The sequence below is a fragment of the Homalodisca vitripennis genome, chromosome 3 (genome assembly GCF_021130785.1).
Source record: "Homalodisca vitripennis isolate AUS2020 chromosome 3, UT_GWSS_2.1, whole genome shotgun sequence".
NCBI lineage: Eukaryota > Metazoa > Arthropoda > Insecta > Hemiptera > Cicadellidae > Homalodisca > Homalodisca vitripennis.
In genome coordinates this window covers 34,944,605-34,969,529 of record NC_060209.1, presented here as the reverse complement: position 1 = coordinate 34,969,529, position 24,925 = coordinate 34,944,605, and the positions used below count along the sequence as shown (strand labels likewise).

Here is a 24,925-nt window from a genome sequence, read left to right as displayed (position 1 = left end):
ATGTGATCATAGTATTAAATAAGTTTAGTCTAACATTTGTTATATACACCAAGAATTTTATAATTTTCATCAGCAGTCATTTTAGTTAAAATTAATCTTTTCATATTTTCCTCATATTATTCATCTTATTTAGTCTACATAAAAGACTAAATATTGGCGGTTTAGTTATCTTCAAAATGAGGCAAAACTTTACCTGAGCTCCCTTTTCAGATTTTCTAAAAGGAACTCATTAACTATCCCTCTTAATTAAAATGAGAGCAACTTCCCATAAACATACTTGTTAAGTCTTTTATATATATATATATATATATATATATATATATATATATATATATATATATATATATATATATATACTTCACATGCAATAAATGAACCAAGTACATTATAAAGTATTCAAAATTTTCAATGAATACCTTCTAGAAGCTCTGTTCTTATTGGAATGAGTTATTAATATAAAACAAACACTCCAATAACATACACTTTTTTATTTCTGTCAGGCTTTTCGTACTTAATGAGCACATCATCAGACCCACATAACTGAATAAAAGTGGTTACACTAATAATACAAACAATTTTGTACCAAATAAAAACATGTCATTACAAATACAAGGAGATCATATTCTATGACAGGAGTTAAGAAATAAATTTACTTTTCCAATTCAATATTAGTCACTCACCGGGTTCAATGTGATTATTAAGTGAAATCAAGTTTAAACTTAATAATAAGTTTAATAATTAGTCATTATTGTCAGTTATGTTAACAAATTACCATCTTGTGATGTGTGCCCTAGTCATATAATGTGACCAAACAAAATTTCCACTTCTGATCAGCTGCACAGTGGAATCTCATTAACATAAATCTCATAGGAGTTTATAAAAATTAGAGCTATCAAGGAATTTGTGATTGCAAAAGTTTGGCTCACTAGATGAAGATGGCAAAACTTTGTGGTATTGAGATTTGCCATTGAGATATGAAAGCTAATCCACTTGCCTTATATCCACTAAAGTTGATTTATTAATAAAATTAACGATGATGCTTTACCTATATAACGTACAGTACAACCCTATTTATCCGGATTGGTTTTACAAAATGGGAAGGGGGGTGTAACATTTTTTGTAAAGAATAAACAATTTATTGTTTCCAACATAGTTTGATTTTATGTTAACACATGTTCAGCATTTAGAACTGAACGTGTTGAGCAGTGCATTTGCATTAAATTTTGCCAAAAACTTGGCCATTCAGCATCAGAGAAGATTACTATGATACATTAAGTTTATGGTGACGTGTCTATGGGTGATACACAAATAAAATAGTAGTTTAAAAATGGCCACATATCAGTGGAGAGTGATGACCGATTTGGCAGCCTTCAACGGCCAGAACCGCTGAAAATGTTGAACGTGTTTGTGCAGCAATTAATGAAAACCGTCGATTGACTGTCCGAGAGCTGGAAGAAGATTTAGGAATACCAAAATCGTCAGTTTGTAACATTTTACACGGAGATTTAAAAATGAACTGTGTTTCGGCAAAATTTGTTCGTCGGATGCTGACAGAAGACCTAAAGAACTGTCGACTTAGAATCGCACAGGACAATCTGGATTTGATAAAAAGTGGCCCATGGTTATTTAAAAAAGTTATTACTGGTGATGAGTCATGGGTTTATGGCTACGGCCCTGAAACAAAGGCTCAATCTTCACAGTGGAAAACTCGCGAAGAGCAACGGCCGAAAAAAGCAAGACAAAGTCGAAGCAATGTCAAGACAACGCTGACAGTTTTTTTTTAGCAGGACAGCGTTGTTCATCACGAATATGCTCCAAGAGGCCAGACAGTGAATAAGGAGTATTTTCTTGAGGTCCTAAGGCGGCTATGAGATGCAGTGCGAAGGAAACGACCTGAACTGTGGACAAGCTGTGACTGGATCCTGCACCTCGACAACGCACCAGCTCATTCCTCAAATCTTATTCAGCGTTTTATGGTCTAACACGACATCAACCAATTACGACAGCCTCTCTACAGTCCTGACATAGCTCCTTGTGACTTCTGGCTATTTCCGAAATTAAAAAGATTTGATGATGTTGAACAAATATGGACCTGTTAGCCATTCTGCAAAATGAATTTAAGGCGTGTTTCCGGAAGTGGGAGGAGCGTTGGAATAAGGTAGTGGCTTGTGGAGGGAATTACTTTGAAGGGGACCAAATTGCCGTTGCTGCCGAGTAACGTCAGTTTATGCCAGACGTCAATGTCGGATACTTTTTGGACACACCTTGTATGCAAGATTATACATCTTCGATGGATCAATGTAACAAAAACTAAACATAGGAGACGGACTGAGTTTCAATGCGAAAGAGCTACAACAATAATTTTTATTTGTTATTTTATTTATTTTATATACAATTAATCTCTGTATGATAAAATAGTGAATAGACTCTCTTTTACTGTTATATTTGTAATACAAACATTTTAATTCCTTATTATCTATCATGATTTTACTGTATTTCTGGTCTATTCACAATTTTGTTTTCCCCAATTACTTTTGGTCTCAAATGATCCGAATAAACAAGGTTGTACAGTACTTCCACTATAACAAGTTCCAACAGACTGTGTACTCCTTCTCTAGTGCATTGCACTAGTAGTTATGCTTAACAGCTAAACAAACAACAAGGACTGCTAAATAATCCAAAAACAAAACTACTCGACCTAATGCTTTGAAAGATGTGTGGCACCAATTTGGAAATTTTATGACTAGACCTATCATTGAATTCTTATTTAATTCTTGAAATTCGGTGTACTGAGGTAACTGAAATGAAATATTTGTCTCATAAATACAATTTTGTGTACAAATATTCTTGGTTCTACCTGAGATAGTAAAACTAATTTTTCTTATTTAATTTCGTAACCACTGTTTGGGATCTAACAGAAGTACTTTTTACACTAAACGTAACAATAAATTCATACAAATTTGTGCTTTCAAGATTCATGCTATTAAGATTCCATCGCATAATGTAATTCTAGGAATAAACTTGTCTAAAGGTTGTTAGCTTAAACTCAACCTTCCCCCCCATATTTTATGCTGTTAAAATTTGAGTATTATAGCTGTAAACAGATAAATACACAAGATTTCCTATAAAATAATATAATTTTACTTCAAAATAAGTGGTTTTAAGAGCGAAGGGAATTATTAAAACAATGCAATAATTTTTGTTCTTATACTAATACAACTTACAGATACTAGATACTGGAAGCTGTTATCAACCACTAGCAGCTGTGTATCAGGTCACTACATTTACAATTACATTTAGAGAAACGATAATTTTAAAAGAAAGATTGGGCATTTCAAACTAATACGTTCTATATGTTATAAAATAAATACAAAGAATAAAATCAAAATATTTTACAATAAAACACATCTAAAATGATGATATTTAATCACTTCACCTTTTATTCAAGATTAAGACTGATTTTGCATCTGGCTATTTAACATACACCCTATACATATTTATCAAAATTACATCATATATACATTTTAAGCCCGAATAAACAATTTGTATTTACAAATATAAATTTTTAAATTAAAACCCATACATTTATTTACAGAAATAAAGATTTGGGAAGGTAACATTTAAACAAATATTAGACTACTATTTACAGTAAAGTATAGGTATGTTACTCTGATGTGACAGGTGGGTTAGAAGTGGGAGGTTGGTCAGACTGTACCAGGTTAGCCATGACCGGCCTAATATTGCTAGGATTAATGATTCTAGCGAACACTTGCTGTCTTCCAGGAACACCTGCAATTACACCACACTTCATAATCCTGGAGACAATCTGGTAAAAAAGTAAGCAAAAAAATTCCACACAGATTCAAAGAGACTCAAGGAAATTTTAATATTTACACGTCAATAATCTTTAGCTTTAATATTTTTATTTAATAGATTATGCTCCCTTATGTATTGACAGATTTCGTTGAAAGAAGTACCACTGGAATTATTATTAAAACCTAGAAATAGTTGGTATCTTTCAAAATGTTTATAACCAATGTAAAACAGCTAATGCGTATCAAAAAACAAAATTTTGTTATAACTGATGTAATACAGCTGATGCCAATCAAACGATAAAATGGTACACAAGTAATAAAAGATAATATTATAATCAAGAACTTTTGAATTTCCTTAGCTCACCTTTTGCAGCAGGTGAAGGTGTGATAGGGATGACCTTGAGGCCTTGAAGAGCCTTTATATTGAGTGCTGAAGCATGGAATCCTGGGGGCAGCAGTATCTGCTGATTGCCCTGCTGCAGCACAGTCAGGGGAGGCTGGGCTCTTAGAGCTGAGGAAGTGATGCCTTGCGATGCCAACAGTACTGTCTGGCCAGCCCCAAGTCCTCCCTGAGATGCGGCGACCAACACATTCTGTAACGTATTAATCTGTGAATCCACCTAACTATAATGCACTTAAAATGTTCACACAATTTAAGGTTGTTTCAACAATAAAGATGTGTATTTTCATACTAGCAGTTACCCGAGTCTTTGTATGCAATGTTATAGGCTTTGTACGTGCATGACCACTTCTGGTTCGAGTGAATTATATTTCCAATATCAATGTTGAGTTTGCCTTGTTGCTACGATCAAGAAAATCTATTAAAAAGTGTTATTTATGGTCATTGCAATAAAAATCAAATCAGATCTAAAATTCTTTATTCATATAATGTACATGAGTACATTTAAATAGTGCCAATTTTAAGTAAACGTTATAAAAATATTTACTCCTTGTTGTATAATTAATCCGGTCTTAGTATTTTTTGTTCCATCATTGTTTGCGCATTGTTTTTGGATCAAGAAAATATATATCCATACACATAGGTCTGAGAAGCCTACTTCTGTCAGACACTTAGATGGGCTTTTATATTAGTCATCAAATTTATAGTAAAGTTAGATAGTAACTTTGTCTTTTATGTCTGCATTACAGTTCTGACCAAACACTGCATAATTAATATTTGCTAAAATATATTTACAAAGTATTTTTAATAATGTGTTGCTTATTTTCAAAAATATATGATTTGTTTGCTTTGAAAGTATATTTTTACATATTGTTAAGTTGAATTATGTAAAAAAAGTTTAAAATACTTTCTGCAATGACTCATTGAATAACTAAGAATGATGTCCTAACAGCTAATAATAAACAGCTACCAGTTCCCAATTTATATTTGTCTGAAAACATATGGATAAGAGTCAGTACCGATTCTGTAGATTAGTTGGTGGATTGAGAAGGTACTCTATTAAGTGGTAAATGTTTAAATAAATTATACTATATGATACCATTTGTATACAGACTACAGCATAAGTTACAGCTAACTGCAGAAGCAAACAAATACATTGTGCATAAGAGTACAAATATATAGACAGCAATCCAACATGAAACTATCAAATACGTATTAACTGTCTTTAATGGTTTTGCATCACTGTTTTTTTCTCTCTTAGGACAAGAAGCTTATAAATTGTACTTAGTCCTGTAAGAACTTTAGCGCTGCTTTCGGAGTGACATGATATTCAGAATGGGTAAGGTTAGGGGGTAGGGGGGTCGCCTCCTAACAATATCCATGAGGAAGAATTAGGGCACTAATTTCATGTGCCCCGCCCGCCCCCCCGAAGAAGAGGAGGACAGATCTGAACCAGCCCCTCCAGTCAAAGCAGGCAGGGGGTGGCACACCCTTGTTAAGGCTAGCAAGGAAGCAAGGACCTATGATACTTAGGGAACGAACCCCACCAGCTCCAACAGTCATCTCCCGCAGTAGACTAGACCTATCGAATTACCCTTGTTCCCCAAATTAATCTTGAAATTTGCGGTTAGTGATGTGCCGCTCCTGGACACTGGGCAATAAGGCCCAGATTTAAATAACATATTTGGGGTTTTGCTGTGCTCAATGGTAGGTTCAACTGGAAGGTATAAATCAGCCAGAAGTGATCCCTGCTGGGTGACACTGTTTGTGCTAGTGAAGGGTCAAAAACTACTCCTGGATCTTGAATCTACCGATTTCAACAAAGATTCAGATTCGAGAATTGATCGACGGGATTTGACATTAAAATCTGTAAAGATCCACCACATAATAATTGGGTGATCGGCATTATGCATATTACCAATCACTAAAACATGTTTTTACCGTACTTTAAATAAATAAAAAAAAAACGTTAAATACATAACCTCATTAAATAATTATCGTACTTTATAATTAATTTATAACTTAATTATTAAACTTTTATAGTAATTTTTAACCCTGGAACTGGCAAACGCCCGATATCGGGCGTTTTAACATGTCTTTTATTTCTCGATCTTACGTACTTAAAACACGATCAAAGAGTATCGGTATTGATACCAATCGAAAGAGGAAGGTTCAATTTATGTAAATAATACACTAATAAATAATTTTATCGTTTCGTTACACGTCCATGCGTTTTATAATCTCTGAACTGTTTGTTTACATTCTACCGCGTACTGCACCAGCTGCACTCGCAGCGATGAGTCAACTGGTTCATTCGGCTATTGTTATGTCGTCAGCTACGTGGTGTTCTGTATGGATTATTGTTTGCTTGAGTTCGTTGTAATGATGGTTGTGTATATGACTCAGTAATAGTAAGTTTTTTGTGCGTGTTTACGTAATGGATCGTAATTTCCGCGATCGTTCAAGTGACATTCGAGAACTAGTTGAACATGAAATAAGCAACGATGAGGATTCAGATTTAGACATTCAATTAGAACATAGTAATGACGATTCTTCACTGTATGACTTCTCTTCAGAAAGTGATGAAGAGTATGTTCCTGATCTACAAGAAATTGCCGAGAATTCCGACTCTGACACAGATGAAGTGGTAAACCAAAATGAACAATCTGACCTGTTAGGCCTACCTACAGCAAACAATGTTACTGGTCCTAGTACATCTGTACCAAGACCTAGGCTTACTGCTAGAAATCAACAATCTAATAACCTTAATTGGAATATAATTACTCCACCAGAAAATGTAAAAAATATTGAATTTAAAGTGAGAGCTTCTACACTTGGAATAAAAAACTGTCCACCCAGAAATGCTTCTCCTTTGCACTATTTTTATTTGTTTTTTACCAGATCTGTGTGGGAAATGATTGTCAGGCACACAAACATTTATGCTCATGAACAAATTAACAAAAAACAAAGATCTGGTCGTTGGAGGAGATACAGGAGGTTACAGAACTGGCTTGACGTGAGTGTATCTGAAATAAAAAAAGTGATAGCTATGATTATAAATATGGGCTTGAGCTTTCAAAACAACATTGTTGATTATTGGGACACAGACCCATACCAGCACACTAGATTTTACTCTGACATGATGTCTCTCAGAAAATTCCAGCTCATTTGGTCAATGTTCCACCTAAATTCAGGACCAGCTGCTGAAAAAAACACTCCAGGCTATGACCCTTGGCACAAAGTGCGGCCATTTTATGATGCAATGAATGTAGCCTTCCACAAGCATTTTATTCCGGACCAACAAATATGCATAGATGAATCAATGATAGGGATGAAAAATCGTTGCACGTTTATCCAATATATGCCAAATAAGAGACATTCCCGTTTTGGAATAAAGAAGTTTGAAGTTTGCGATAGCAAGACATCTTATGTTCTTCATGTTGAGTTGTACGATGGCAAAGATTTTTTGTCAGATGGTGACTCTCCTTTCACTCAGAAAGTTATTTTAGAATTACTAAACAAATCTCAGCTTCTGGATAAGGGATACCATCTGTTCACCGACAATTGGTACACTAAAATACCTTTGGCCCAAAAATTATTAGAGAAAGAGACATATCTAACTGGAACTATAAATAAAAGGTCTAAGGGTTTACCGCCAACTTTGACCACAAAAAAGTTACAGCCCAGAGAAAGCATCTATGTTCGAAGTGGTGAGATGTTTTTTGTTGGATTCTGTGAGAAGAAAACAAGAAAACCCATGTACTGTCTAACTACCGGTTGCCATGCAGAAGACAAAATTGTACGAAGCCGTAGTGGTAAGGAAGGTCTTAAACCAGTTCTTATTGATAAATATAATCGGTACATGGGGGGCGTAGACAACAAAGATAAGTGTATTTATCACGCAACTTGTGACCGTCCAAAAAAAAAATTTTGGAAAAAGATTTTTTACAATCTAACTGACATGGCTTTGTTTGACGCATATGTTTTGTATCAAAATAACACTGACAAGCCCATGAGTAGGCGAAACTTTATGTGTAGTATTGTAAAAAGCTTGATAGAAGAACAAAACACATTGCCTCTAACAGACCTCACTCCAGGCCCTGCTGGTGATTCTGCTCACTCCCTTGCTAAGCTACCCAATGAAAACAACAGACTATGTGTAGTGTGCTTGGAAGCAAATATAAGGAAGAAATCGACTTATTGGTGCCCAGGCTGCAACAGTGGCATCCATCAGAACTGTTACCACAAATTAGAGCACTTCTGGAGGCCAGACAAGCAAGGTGCTAAAAGGAAGACCCATGATGAAGATAACGGCTGAAGAGTTTTTGTACTTCATAAATTATGATACTTGTGTAAATAATTTTTTGTAAATAGTTTTTTTTGTGCTTCAGTAAAGTTAGCTTGTTATCCAATATTGTAAGATAAACTTAATATGAACTCAAAGTTACAAGATTGTACAATTCCAAGTGAGATTTGAAATTCTTACTTTTTTTGGTAAGTAGCACTTTTGAATGTCAGTGTATGATTTTTGTATAGTTTACCACATGTAAAAATAGTATACCTTATAAACTAGGTTTTGTTTTGTTTTTACTCAGAATTAAATGCTCTTTCTTTTCTATATTTTGGATTTTGGATATCACTAACAAGAGCAATTTTACAAGTCAAAAACTTGGAACTAACTTTTCTTTTTTATAAAATTTTTTTTCATGAAGAGGTAGTGTAAGGATAATTTTTTTAATTTTTTATTATTTTACGTGAAAAATTTTCCTTGAACAATGCTGAATAAAAAAACATATAATATGACATAGGTACTTTATAGTAAACATGTAAAAATAAAATAAATATAAGGCAATGTACGTAGTACTAAAAACACTCCGCCACTGAGAGAAATATGACCGACAGTTCCAGGGTTAAGACTTTGTCCCATTAAAATTGATTACCAATATTAAAATTAATTGCAGTATTGATAATTTCTTTTAGACAGTCTTTTGATAGCATATAATCCAGAATTGATTCGGTTGATTACCTGTTCAATATGCAAATTCCGACTGAGGTTGTTGCCTATGGTTTAGACCTATAAATTTTGTAAAATAAACTTGATTTACACTAGTCATTTATTAAAATACTAGGTTTAAGGTTTTTTTCTGTCTTGTTTTGTACTAAAAATATTCAATTTGTTTGATCAGTAACTAGAACTAATCTGTTTTCAAATGAAAAAATTGTAATTTAGAAGTTCCAAATAAGCTATTATCTCTAATACAATTCCTGTTCTGTTGATATGCAGATATGATAAGGTTTGAATCATCTGCAAATAGGCATAGCTGGTTTTCTAGGTTACTAAGGTAATTTTGCATGTCCTTTATATAACATGATGTAAATAATAATGGCTCTAAAATAGACCTTTGGAATACTTCATTTCTGCCTATTTGTACGTTAAATTGAAATTCTTATAATTATAGTTTATAAAATATACACCCATATTATAATCTATAAAATTGAAGTAGAAGGTAGGGGAAATGATTTTGTTCTTAAAATATAGCTATTTAACTGAAATTTTGCAAATCCCTTTACAAAAGAGTGGTATTCTTGAATTACTTTTTATATTCGCAGACAGTTTCCAAAGGATTTAGAATAAATAAAATTGGATTGGTGGTGATGAGAAAAAAAATTATACTTAGTTAATTTGAAAACAAACACTCCAATGATACACTTTTTATTTTTGTGAGGCCTTTCATGTTCAAGGAACACATCATCAAACCCACTGATGTAACGAATGACGGAAGGCCTCACAAAAATAAAAAGTGTATCATTGGAGTGTTTGTTTTCAAATTGATTAAGAATTTTAATAAGGAAAGAGCTTCTAGAATGAATTAAACTTAGATTTAAAAAAAAGCTATTGGGATTTTAAATTCGAGAATTCAAAATCAATACTTTAAGATTTTAAAATGAATTTAATATAAAAAAAGGATTTTCCCATTACTAGTCTCAGCATTCATAATCTAACAGTAAAGAAAACGGTCTCAAGGAGTTAGTATATCAGTCTACAGACCTGTGCCTGGAGAGACTGTGGCTTGCTGGCCAATAGGACAGGTTTGCCACCAATATGTGCCAGGTTTATGCCACTCATGCGCAGGTTGGCACTAGTGGCTGAGGTGGGAGCACTCATAAGCTTAGAACCGGCAGTGCTACCAACTGTGGCGTTGCTTGCAGATGCTGTTACCACTGTTCCTGTTGATGCCTGGTACAACATAATGTACATTTTCAATCATGTCTTGTATGTATTTACATTTTATGCTTGCTTTTAACCTAACAATTTAAAAATTAACCCTTCCAAAACACATCTCTAAATTTTAGCAAGAAAAAAGACAGTCCCTGAAATAGATGATGTAACAATAGGACCCATACAACATTTCTCAGTGTTATACTTTATAATAAATTAACATGGACAGAGCACATAGATCACCTGTGCAAAAAAATCAGTACTGGAATATATATCGTCCGAAGAATTAACTACATCGGTGGACTCTCTGCAGCCAAGACAGCACACTTCGCTCAAATGGAATCACATCTTACATATAAAGCTTGACAGCGTGGGGAACCGGCTTCAGCACACAACATGAACCGAATCCTTGTTCTTCAGAATAAAGCCATAAGAATTCTTGCTAATTTTGATCCTCTAAAGACTTGCAGACCAGCTTTTACCAACCTAGGAATCCTCACAGTGGTGGCTCTCTACATATATGAAACCATAAAGCATGTATATGAAATAAACTTTAAAAGAAACCATGATCTACACCACTATAACGCCTGTCATGACTCCAAGCTGGTTCTTCCGGTACATTAAACTATTCTCTGGGAGAAAAAAAGCCTTCTTATGCAGGCTGTAAACTGAGAAACCACCTACCGGACTGCCTGAGAGACCTGACTGGCAATAAGCTGCATCAGGAGTTAAGGAAGTGGTTGATCAAAAGACTGGTCTACTCATTAAAGGAAGTTTTTTTTTAATACTGAAAAGTAACATGTACTTTTTTTGTATTTATGACACCACTGTAATTTTTAACAAATGCACAATAAAGAAACCTATGTTTTAAACGTTTTTATTACAAGTAATTTTGTGATTGTTGAATGAACATTTACATGTTGAGCTCTGTCACTACAAACTTATGTATTGTTTTGTTTGTAGTTTTTAACATGACTTGCTAGAAAAACTTTTTGTGGTGAAAAGATAAGTTACAGACATACAGGTAATTTCGATCATGGCTCAAATAACTACGTAGCTGACCATTCTGTAAGAGATTTGTGCTCAGCACTCTGATAAATAAGTACGGAGATGATATCACTGTCGATCTCCTTTCTGACTGTACTTCTTTGCTTGAGAACTTCAACTCCACCATAAATCCAAATCAAAATGATGAGATCACTGCTTCATCACTAAGGAATGAATGCCATGCAGCATGCAAAGCTTCCTTAACCCCCTAATCTGACACTCATATAAACTATACAAGATAAATATTCAAATTTTGATAACAAAATCAAATATTTAGTGCCCTTTTATAAAGTAAACAACCAAGCAAATTCAAAAAATGTACCTAAATTGTTATTTTTCAGGTTGGATTGAAAAAAACTACTTATAAGCACAATGGTAATTATGGTTGCACAATACTTAGAGTAATTTTATCAGTTAGACAATTTTGTTTCATATTATAGAAATGCGAATTCACATATACATAAACAAATTTACATACAAATCAATGAGATTTTACCATAAACATTGTAAAGGAAAAATATATCCAATATGTTAGTCACTTAATTGCTTCACAGTTACGTGTGACAGGCATTCTCTATTATACATATTCAGACATTAAAATACAACACAGATTAAAGACTAACACTAAAAAAGCTGCGTCAGAAAATATACTTAATAAAAACAGAATAATAATGACTTATATTTAGTGAGTGTACCTGCGAAAGTTGAGAGGCTTGTATAACTCGTGGCTGCGCTACAGACACAACAGTGTATTGTGGCTGTATCCCTGGTTTACTCGAAGCAGTGGCCACTCGCAGTGCTGTAACAAGTGATAACATTTATAATAAACACAACACAAATTATTATTTTATTATAAGTTCATTACCAAAGTAGCAACATTGTAATGAGAAATCGGATTTTCAAGAAATTCTTGAACATATTTACCTAGTTATGTTGATTAGTTTAGTTTGGACATACATTTTATTTTCAAATGTAAAATATGAGGCTTACTAGTTAAAAATACGACTCAATGGCAAGAGCAAAATATGCTGCATAATGTGCCTACTGTCTAGTCTCAGTTTTTACACACAGTTACAGATACAGATTTTGTAAGTGAAATTTTAGTCAGAGTGTTATTTTATTTGATTTGATTTATATATACCTCATTACTTTAGTTCCTACGTTTACTACTCGGATTAACCTTTCCAGCGTTATTGACGCGGATCCGCGGAGGGCCACTACAAGCTCAAAACGTCATTGCCGTGGATCCGCGTTTTTTCATTCTTTATTTTCTTACTGCTATGTTAGTTGAATATTTTGCTGCTAGATGGTTCTAGTAGTCATGCGACATACAGACGGGTTGCCCCGCCTCGAATTCTGTTACAATGGGAGTGGCAGTTGCTTCTAATTGGCCAAACACTGTCTAGCGGGCGTGGCCCCGCGCCTTTCACAAAGTCATTGACGGGATCTCCCGTCAAGGCATCTAGCCAGTTAGTTATTGGGAAGCGTCCGGTACACGCATATGTATTTTGGCTATCGCTAATTTTCTGCAGTGTCCTATTCTTTTTAAAGTAAATTATTCATATTATATACAGCAGTTTCCAGTATTTATTTAGTGTTTTTTACCATCATTCGTGTGAATGGCGAATCCAGACGATTCGGAATTTGAAGATTCGGTAATTTTGAGCAATTACTTGGTCAACCCCAAACTTTTTCATATTTTACTACGGTCATAAGGATGTTATCAGAAAGCAAGAAACATAATTCAAGCCCTGCAAGGCTGTCCTACAGGTTGCCGAGCGATAAGAAGGTTCAAAGTCCACGCGATAACAGTGGCTTGCGGGAGACGCGCGGAATGTCAGTTGTGACAGCCCGCCACCAAATAAACACTCTTTGTCTACTTTTGTATTTTTCTAATTTTATTGGTTTGTAATATAGTATATGTTTCTCTATAAAACTGTGTTTCATTCCCATACTTACTGAATAAATAAAAAAATATTGGTGACAACTACACTGCTATTCTACGATATTCTCAAAAGTTAAAAATTATCCTAGGAAATCCAAAAAGGGCTAAACAAATTTTATTCACCGTTAAATAACTCTATTTTGACATACAGAAACGAAAAAAAATTTAACTTTACACATTGGAAATTTAAAAAATTTGTAACTTTATCAAAGATCAGGTATAATTTTTCATGACGCTTAAAGGGTTAACTATAAACAAAATCCCAATACCATTATGGAAACAATACCATTTTTGTAACTCTCCCCAGCGCAAACAGCCAAAAGTGGCCAGGTGTGCTCAAACTGCCAAAAAGACAGTCTGAAAAGCCAAAATCGGGTCAATGTTGCGTAGTTAGCCTTTTCTCTGAATTGTACTGATATTTTGTGGATTGTCTCATAACTATTTCAACTCTCTGTATAACACAGGGGGAAGTTAACGAAGATCACTGGCCACATACAGAAAACATATATCATAACAATAAAAAAATGTACTTTAAAGATACATTTTTAATTTTTAATAACATTTTTATTTCCAATGTAAAAAACAAAAATATTTTTCGGTATGGGAAAAATATAATCCTTTTTTAAACTTATTTGACTAACTATGTTGGAACTTAAATAAAAAGATTAAATTTAAATAAGGTTTGGAGTTTTAAAGAAGAAAAATGGTAGGTCTAATATGTTTTCCTAAGAACAATTACATTTTTAATTCAATTTTGTTTAATTTAGGTTTTTTTTAAGAATTCTGAAATAGATGGTCTACTCACTCTGAGGCATGCTGGTCAGCTGTTTCTGATGCGACAGCAAACTCTCCATTGAGATAACAGGTTGTCCCTGAGCATTCGTAACTACTTTAGCCAACATTGGCTGGGACTTGAGCAGGTTGGAGGCTTGCACTTGTACACCTGTGCTCATTGACTGAGTTCCAACTGCACCAAGCAAATACTGACGTTACTATTTTTGTCATAATATTAACCTAATAATAGAAACAAATAAATAAAACCATTTTAGAAATGCCAACAGGTAAATACTTCTTTTTTGTGGAGGGTAAAAAATAGACTTTCTCTCCAGACCATTATATATTAAATGCATACCTGTTTATATTGAATTTGCAAATATTTTTGTAAAATTGATATCAACATTTTATTTAAAATTTGTTGTATATATATATATATATATATATAACATTTAATTTCAATAAACATTGAATCACAAAAAGTACTTGCTCCGCCGGGACTCGAACCCGGAACTCTCACTTGCCGGGTGAATGTGCTACCATTACACCACTGAGCCCTTGCTTTTTACGATCAATTATTTTGTATTTGGCTTTATCTTTCATATATGTGTTTGCGTTTATAAAGATTGTATGTATGCGTATTATAGTATGAATGACAAACATTTTAGGATATGTAATTATTGTCACAGCAATAAAACAGATTTGATCTGATTTAAATAAGAGAATCAGGCATAAGTGTGAAATATAAATTAAACATTGTTCTTTTCTAAAGGTTTGTTTCCAGATTGGATTTCGCTAAACACTACAGAATTTTAAAGGAAGATTATTGGAAATACATGTTATTACGTCATGTAACATAAAAACAGAGATATATAAACAAAGGATTCTAAAATAGATGGTAGTGATAATTTGTCACTGTTAAAAATAAAGCATATTACTTTTTTAGATTTACTAAAACTGGAACTGATCCATCATTGTTGTTATAATAGTTCATGAAATAGTTTGAATATCAGATCTCCACTGTGCAATACGTAAACTACAAAAGAATTCTACTATAATTTCACAGTTACTCCAAAACTTGCCTTGTGTGACAACTCTGGACTGAGAGAGCAGGCTGGATGATGTCACTATCCTTTGTTGTTGTTGTTGCTGCTGCTGCTGTTGTTGTTGCTGTTGTAGTTGTTGGAACTGAGCTAATGAGATTGCTTGAGTCTGTACCTAAAACATAAACAATATATGTATTGCAAAACTTAATGACTAATTTCCAAACACTCACACATAACTAAAATGCCATAGATACTACTGATGTATTAAAGCCGAATCATGAACCTTAAAATTTCAACAAATATCATTAATCATAGGCTGATTGCAGTACACAAATTACCTATCGCTAAAACATGTGATTACCGTACTTTGTGTTTTACAAATAATAAATAGATAACCTATTTGTAATTACAAAACAAAATTAAGAATATATAAGACTGTTATAAGACCAGTTCTTCTCTATGGAGCAGAGACATGGATTATAGATAAACAGGCAGAAAAGAGATTGGTTACATTCGAGAATAAAATTTTGAGGAAAATTTTCGGACCTATTAGAGATGGAGATGGATGGAGAATCAGGCACAACCAAGAAATCAGAGAGATGTTTCAATCTCCAGACGTTGTAGGAGAAGCAAAGAGCAAGAGACTTCGGTGGGCAGGCCATGTGATGAGGAGGGAGGATGATAAATTGATTAAAGAGGTTTGGAAACACAATCCAGTTGGAAGAAGACCTCGAGGTAGACCCAAAAATCGCTGGAAGGACCAGGTGGAGAAGGACTTGCGGAAATTGAGAGCGGGTCAGGGGGATTGTGAAGACAGGGAGAGATGGAGGCAGCTGGTTGGCGAGGCCAAATACCACCTAGGGTATCCATGGCCATGGGAGTAAGAGTAAGTAAATAGATAACCTAATTGACAATTTATTGTGCTTTTGTAAATACTGTTTTGCTTGCAGTTTGTATTTCCTATGTTAATGTTTGTGCAATATTACATATCTGCTGCGACTATGCTCTGAAGTCAGCTGTTCGATGGGAAGCAAACAGACGGCCAATTGCTAATATTGATTTACTTCACAATTTTTGTTGCATGAAGATTTACTCTATAAAATATATTACGTTTTAAATTTAAATATTTTTTACCATGGTTTGGACTAAAAGTGGTTTGAATTTTTTTTTAACATTTTAAGTTTAAAATACTTTTTGTAGGTGAAACAAACATATGCCTGTATTTGTTACAGATTACAGGTTTCTGGTAGCCCATATTACAATATATCAAATTTAAGTTAAAGATAGGTAACTATAGCATTTTTTGGAACATTACAAATCCCTTTGAAATAATGTTGTACTTTTGGACTACTTTTTATATTATTTGATAGTCTCCGAAGGTGTAACAATGACAGAAATTGGATTGGTGATGATTTTGCTTAAATCATACTTAGGCTGAAAAAGCTATTATCATTCAAAATTAGAGACTCAGGAAGTGAATTTTAAAGGTTTGAAAACAGATTGGACATTTGAAAATTATGAATTTGTCCATCACTATTAGATAGTACTGTAAATCTCTATATTACTTAAGAATAGATGCTATCAAATGTGTTGTTTCACACCCCTTTCATGCTTAATAAAAAACAGATTTTCTACAATTAACAAAAAACAGACTTAATACTTCCTAGGATTGAATATACTCCAAACATGGCATTACAAAGATTACATCCTAATGCAATTAAATGGACATTAAAATGCAAAAGTGAATGGATACTTTATAAGTGACAAATTGATTATTTTTTAGCTATAAACCTTTTGCTAGAAGATTGTTGTTGTGGTATAATATTGGCTGAGTGAGTCAGTAAACAGTTATAATGAATTAAATTATTTCATTTATATAGTTTAATTTTATGATCATAACGTAAATTTAACCTTTGGTTGTTGAGATACAGATGTTGTAGCAGCAGCTTGAATTTGTTGAGACTGTTGTTGTAATTGCTGCTGCTGTTGCAGTTGTTGTTGCTGTTTGATCAAAAGCTGGAGTTGTTGTTGAGTTATTTGCTGTGTCTCTGATGCTATCACATGTTGCTGATGGAGCTGCTGACTCTGCTGCTGTTGCTGCTGCTTGACTAGTATCATCTGCTGCAACTGCTGAGGTTTTTGTTGGTCGGCTTGTGATTGCTGAGTCACTGCTGTCTGCTGCTGCTTCAAAACTATCATCTGTTGTTGCGGCTTCCCACTTTTCTGTTGTTCAGCCAATATCTGTTGTTGTTTTGCTAGAATGAGTTGTTGAAGCTGTTGTTGTTGTTGCAAACTTATGGTCGGTTGTTGCTCGATGAACTGTTGTTTTGACAAGAGTTGCTGTAGTTGTTTTTGCTGTTTCGCCGTGAGCTGTTGGTCCGTGACTATCTGCTGTTGGTTGATCACAATCATCTGAGGCTGAGCTGAGGCGGACTGCTGATCGGCTGGTTGCTTCATCACGATCAGCTGCTGCCCCTGCAGAGTCTGCTGTTGGGGAGGTTTGGTGACAGTAGCAGTAGTGGCTTCACTAAGGTACTGCTGCTGCCCTTGCTTGATCAACATAACTTGCTGAGGTGTCATCTGGGCAGGACTCTGTACAGTTCCAACTGAAACAGACACGCTGTATAGTTATATTTTTGTTTACATTAATTTAACGACACATTAAAATTCAACAATTTTATAACAAATATCATTTAAATAATATGATTTTGAAAAATGTTATTTAAAGTTTACCAAACTCAAGAGTATTGTAATATATTATATTTTAAAATTGAAATACATACCACCCGTCTGAGTTGTAATCATTTTAACCAGTGACTTGGCAGGCGTTTTCCCAGATGAATCAAGACTCTGTGCAACAGCATTTGGAGTTCCTTTTTTCTTTGTCTATAAATAAGCACAGAATGGATTATTTAATACTTATAATCAACATGTCATTACTTTGTAACATAACAAGTTTTAAAAATATTTCCGAACAAATATACCTATATAAGTCTAAGAATTACTGTTGGAATACCTACAAAAACGACATTTTAATAATTTATAGTAAATTTTATAGACTAGTCTACTATGTCTACTTAAAGGCGTTAGGAAATTTAAATTATTTCTTCCAAACATACAATCCTTGACTATTTATGATAACAGAGGGAAGGATACATCATTAAATAACTCTAAATCACAATAAGAATTAGGAAAAGTAAACATTAAAAATGCTGCACAAAAATTAATACTCGAACTACAGTAGAAAACACTGGACAACCAGCTTACTACCATAATAAAACTGCTGTTATTTATAATTATGGTGAAATGGACTTTTCCTGGTTGGGCAGAAAATATTCACAATTTCAACAACGATTCTCTGACTTAATCTTCGGTTTCCGTTATTTTTGTAAAAGATCCCACTGACAAAAAATTCAAAATAGAACACATGTGTGTTTGAATGTTCAACTAAGAACTTAACAGAAGCTCATAATTAAGAGGTTTAACATTTACAGGTAACTATAGAGAGTTATTGTTACATGCAAAATGTCATGAAAAACATCAATCACACCAGCTTATGTGCCTGCTGAAAAAACCAGGGACTTTTTGAACTCTTATTTGGAAAGCCTATTCACAAGACTTCACAAAGATTACACACCTGGCTCTCAAAAAAAGTGCTCATAATAAATGTTTTGATGAAATTGATTTTGGTGGTTATGCCTGCTTCTACTTTCATATAAATGAATATCTCTAAATTAAAATTAGAGTCTGAAAATTATTGTACATATTTTGATTAAACCCCTTCCCCATTCTGTGACAACATTAAAAAGGTGCAGATAGATGAATCCACAGTATGCTATGTGCAAGGCTTGATTTGTTTAGGCCGCCTAAAGTGTGGCTGTCCAAGGATAATATGGTGAAAATGTTTGTTTACAAGGTTTGTCTAGATAAAATACACATCTATATTTCCATCCCCAGAAATTAATTAGCTGAGTTATTCTTGAGGTTCTCATCCACAATGATGATTAGCCCTGAGTCTCTCAACTTCAGCTCAAACTTCAAATAACATTTAAATTTACATTGTGTTGAATTTCAGATTCAGTTGATTGAAGTGTAGGTATAAAGTAGTGGTTTATTTCAGTAAATAAGTGCACTTTTATTTTTTAAAGCTTGATCTAAAATAGACACTGGAAATGTCGACATACTGCATAAGTCATTTCAGGCTGCTCAATCATCATTACTATGAATAGAAAAAGCAAGACTTAGAATTAAAGTGCCTTTGGGTCAACATCTCAATTCAGTTGAAGCGATTTTCTAAAAGACCATTTCAAATCACAATCTATCATAAGTACTAAACATGAAATAAACTTGAGAAAAGTTAGTAATAATGATGCGTGGATAAATTAGTAAAACAATTTTACACATAACAATAGAGAGAAGTTACTTCAAAGATTTGAATTTAACAATTGAATTTAAACTTCCAGACTGTACATATTTTATCATTGCAGAAACATTTTAAGTTAAGAAGGTGTTGTTCATTTTGGAATTAAAAGTAGAATTTTAAGAAATCCATATATTTCTTCTGAAACTAATTAAAATATATAAAACAAATTAAACTTACGGCAGCAGCAACAGCAGCAGCAGACACAGATGGATCCAGGAGGGAAGTTTCCTTTTTGACTTTATTGTTTTCAGGTATCCTTCTCACAACACTCTGCATCACGGGTGGAACAGGGTTGTCAGGTATCCTTCTGATTGCATTTCCGGCACTCACTGGCGTATCCACGATTCTCCTCACAGCAGATAACCCTGGATCCTTAATGGTTTTCACATTTTTAGCAGCTTTAGTAGTAGTGTTTGCTGATTTCTGTCGGCTGGATTTTCCAAGAATAGATTTGTTTTCTGGTTGGTCTGTTTTGGCTGCTGTTACTGTTGTTTTCACAGTTGTTTTGACAGCAGAAACTGTTTTAGTTGCAGAAACAGTTTTTGCAGTTGGTGCAGCTTTGGCAGGCTGAACTGTTTTCTTGACAGGTGCTTGTGTGAGACTGGCAGCTGCGATCAAAGACTTCTGTACCCCCTGGGCAAGGATACGCTGTTGAATCAGCAGAGGAGCTGTCGACACTGGTGGAGTTGCAGCTATCGTTGCTGTCACCTTCTCTACAGGCTCTGTCTTCACCTCCACACTGCTTATATCTGGCAATACTTGACTCTGAAAAATTTAAATACATTACACATAAAATGTCTTGTACTATAGTTAACAAAATGAAGATATTATGAAAAACACTCCACTTGAACTGAAAAAAGTTAGGCTTGCACACTTTACTCTGGAAATATATTATTGCAATTTAGTTTTGATGTCCATTCTTCCTCTTGAAACTGTTACATAGTTATCATAAGCTTTTTATGACAAAACATTTCTAAAAGCAACAGTAAAAAATTATTGTGTGCATTCTATCAATTATTAATAATACTGGTTAAAAATGACAAAAAATTTTAATGTGAAAAGTATTACACATTTTACTTTCACACCACCAGATTTTCAAACTCTAACACTAAGCTTGTTCGTACATAGAAGGGCATTTTGAGTTTATAATGTCTTTAATTAATGGATTAACGCATTGCTGATCACTGAAGAAATATTTCGATATGGCGTAGTTGGGTATAGGCACAGATACAAGCATAGGTTGTAAAATCTGCTTTAAATTTGACTTCCTAATAGCTCTAAAAATGTCATGAAGACTGTGTAAGCGCCATTACTAGTTGACTGAATGTTTTAAAAAGTGGTCATTCTTTAGTTTTCTATAAACAATGTTCCTAAATATTCTATAGAAAGCAGTTGTATGCAGAAGTTGAAGAATCAGCAAAATTTAATCTCCACTATATGCATTACTTATCTATTGTTTTTATTATTGTAACTATTTTCACATTTTATAATGATAATAATATAAACACTGGGTAGTTCTATGTGGCATGGTTTTACTGTTCTGTTGCCGTTGCAATAATTAATTCACACACACTGGAGCAAGCAAGGCCAAACAAATTGATCCGCAATGGGTTAAAACCACATAACAATAATAGTTTGATTAAGTAATTAATTTCTTACTTATAAAATAAATTGTTTTAAGTTTATGAATACAGAGAAGACTTACATTATCAACAGCTTGAAGCTGTACCCACGAGCTCGGTTGTGGAGTAGCTTTAGGAGTTGCAGTTTTAGGAGGCTTGGCAGTAGCCTTTGAAGCTCTTTTGGAGGGAGTTTTTGGCGGTGGCTCGGGTTTAGATTCCAATGGACTTTGACTTGAAGAAGCAGCCAATACTTTTGCTCTGTGAGCTTTCCGGGGGTTTTTCGGCTTAACAACTTTCTGCTGCTCCTGATGAATCCTTTCAAACTCTTGCTCGGTTCGTGCCCTATGTAAATACATATTACATCATAAATGATTTGGTCAGTATAAAATATTTATGAAATGTAAACAAACCAGTAGTTTAAACTGTTCTATCATTAAAGATTTCTAAATTATGACAATCTAGTCTTAGAAATTTATTTTAAAGTGATTATTATTCTGCTTACACAATTTAATCTTTATCCAAAAAAGTGATAAAGTACCAATTTCTAATCTAAAATAACAATTATTGAGCATCACAACTACATAAAGTTGTAAATCAGAGTGCAATTATACCTGTGCAAGTATATCCATATCTTCCGCTTGGTGTCGTATTTAACACAAGGGTCTGGTTCATAATGGAGCCTGTCCAGGGCACCACTGACCACAGAGTTGAGATCACTGTCAGGAGCATTCTCTATGAGGTACTGAGAGTCTCTGAGTAAAGTGCAGATATCAGCCCGAGTGCCTTGACCGTTGGGTAGTCTTGCAGTGGCATCCCTCACTACACAAACATCAGTATTGTACTAGAAACAATAAACCTGTTATCCAATGTTACATTTGTCTTGCAACAGAAACAAAAAATACTCTAGCTCAAGAACCTGACAATGGGGAAATACACTGATGAGCATTGAAGGATTCTACTACTATGAAACTTAGCAGAATTTAACTTTCTTCCCTACCTAACTTATTTATAGGGTTTGATGAATTTGCATTGACTGACTCCCATGCCAGACTCAGTTTGCTTCTACAAGTATAGAAGTCATCATCGTATTTTATATCAGAAACAATTCAATCACAATATTTGTACCCGGTTTTATAAATGGTTGAAAATAATTGTATAAAGAGACCTATGAAAAGTTATTACATGTTTTTAGAGATGAGAACTTACCTAGAGCCAAGATGGTAATAAAGTTTGGCCTGGTCTCGTTGAGCAAGGAATGGCCTCGGGGTTTTGTTGTTTCCCACAGCCTGGAAGTACATCCCTTTCACTGGTCCGACTACAGACTCATAGCCATGCATTCTGTATGTGAATGCTTTGTGTGGGTTCTCATATCTAACTCTTTCCTGTAACACCATTTCCAGGTAAATATTATTAAGCAATAATAATTCTCCTAGGGAAGCATATATTCCAAATTTTAATGTCTAAGCTCCCAATATTTAGAAAGATTTATACTATAGTACGTACAGTTGTTGTTTTACTGAATTACATAGTAAAATTTTAATCTTATACAATTTTTAATTGAGCACTTGAAGCTTAACGGCAACCTATTAATGAAATTTAAATTCATAAGTCCTATAAACAACTATTATGGAATATAAGCCATTTAAATTGAAATTGTTAGTTTACCATATAGAGTTAATATAAAATTAATCAATACATAATAACACTTCATACAATTTTTATTAAGTGACATGTATTTTAGTGATTTTGTGCCATGATTGCAAAGGTTAATATCGTGATATGACATAAAATTGCCAAAATAAATAAGTTGAAAATGAATTAAAGTTTGTGGCAAACATCATTATATAGAAAATAATTAAAAATCATGTATTATGTTCAAATAGTACACTATTGTAGCATAATACGTGTCATGCTATTCTTCCTATAGAATATAGTGAAGCTTTTTATTAGTAGGTGTACTATATTGAAAACAGTTATTTAATATAAACCATACAATTTTTTGCCACAATTGGTTACAGTTACAAGACAAAGTTTAAAAATAGAAAGAATACATTTTTTCTCATAGATTAGGTAAAATAAGTTAATTCATCTTTCAGCTTCTTCAAACTTTGCATACATTAGTTGTTATAATCTTTGACTAGACTAAGCTTGTGAATAGGCTAAACAGATGGATGTTAACAACTACTCATGTAATACAAATATGTCACAATAATAACTGCTGAGGACAGTAGCACAGACCTGTTCTCTGAAGACTTCACGTTCCTCGGGAGTGGACAACTGTACAAGCCATTGTGTGGGGCAGCGCGGTGGTGGTGGGGAAGCGGTGAGCTGTCTCTCACCCACCAGTCCGCCACCCACCTCCTCCTGTATAGGGCGAGCCACCATGTCTTCCCGCCGCTCCGCCCAGTGACGACAAAGTGTCATCAGGTGGGCGTCAGAGTCCCGGCCAGCACCTATCCACTGGTACGAGGCTATGGCTGTCTTGTACTCAATGTATGGCACGAACTCTTCTGGATGCCACTCTGCAAACAGGATTACAATTAAAATATAAAGATAATTAATTCTATTATTGAGCGGTCGATTGTGTGACACAGAAAAAATGTATTGTTTCTAATACAGGAATACAACTTGAATAAAATACATTAAGCAATACACAAACATGGAACATATTATAAACAACAAAATGTTTATAATTAACATTCAATAGGCCTAAAGTTTTTGTATTGGAAATTATATCAAGAATATAAATTATCAAAAACAGTTAATAGATAATTGTGTTCAATAATTAATATTGAGACAGTAGAAAAACAGTTTTTGAAGTGAATCATTTATGGATTTGTATGTATAACAAAGTTTTAAACTTAAGCCAATTTTAAAGGTCACCTACTAGCTAGCGTTCCTTCTTTAGGTTGAAAGTGATAGCTTTATAACAAGTAAAACCTGCTTCTTTACAGAATTATTTCAGATAATTTTATATCTACAAACATATTTTTCTCCAATATACAACTTTGTCATTAGCTTATTTATAACGATTTTACTATAATATTCAAAATAATAGTATAAATGTTTCAGAATTCGTTTGATAAGTCTATGCAAAATTAGAGAGACAAGAATATTGGTCTATATTAAAGTTATTTTCATTTAGTAGCAGCTTTTGGAGTTAACGCCAATTAATCAATTTTCAGTAGTATTGAATTATTACTCTGTGTTTACCACTCCTTCAAAATATGCAAATTGAAAAGTTTTTTTATAATTTCATCTTTGTTTGAAAAACAGGGTTTAGGTATCAGTCATGCACATTCTTGGCATCATATTTAATTGTTAATGGCTGTTTTAATTTAATTTAGGTGTTTAATACTCATAGAATAATTCAATTTTCATCCACAGATAATAAAGGCTCTCTGAATTTCACTAAGACATCTGCAAACCATCCTTAGAAAACTATTTTATTGTTTTCTAATTATTAGGCTTTTAACTAACTATGCATGTGTTAAAAATAATTTTGCAGATCTTAATGTACTAACAAAATATACACACTATATTTCAGATTTAATTACAAAAAATACATGAACTAATCTCAATACTCTCCAAGTTCAATTATATAACACTTGTACACAATTATATAGATTAGAA

At 33.7% G+C, this 24,925-nt stretch overlaps 1 protein-coding gene across 1 annotated transcript in view; it reads right to left on the bottom strand.

Annotated features, from left to right (window-relative positions):
* Positions 1-2,380: 2,380 nt before the first annotated feature.
* The window catches only part of LOC124356790 (nuclear factor related to kappa-B-binding protein-like), a 48,840-nt gene continuing 26,295 nt past the window's right edge, over positions 2,381-24,925 (bottom strand). Inside the window, 14 exon segments of the mRNA XM_046807999.1 lie at positions 2,381-3,789; positions 4,180-4,408; positions 10,265-10,453; positions 12,178-12,281; positions 14,233-14,394; positions 15,284-15,419; positions 17,159-17,853; positions 18,031-18,133; positions 19,848-20,435; positions 21,376-21,634; positions 21,904-22,111; positions 22,499-22,562; positions 22,564-22,674; positions 23,531-23,814. Of these exon segments, the coding sequence (XP_046663955.1) occupies positions 3,665-3,789; positions 4,180-4,408; positions 10,265-10,453; positions 12,178-12,281; positions 14,233-14,394; positions 15,284-15,419; positions 17,159-17,853; positions 18,031-18,133; positions 19,848-20,435; positions 21,376-21,634; positions 21,904-22,111; positions 22,499-22,562; positions 22,564-22,674; positions 23,531-23,814 (3,257 nt within the window). The 3' untranslated portion in view covers positions 2,381-3,664.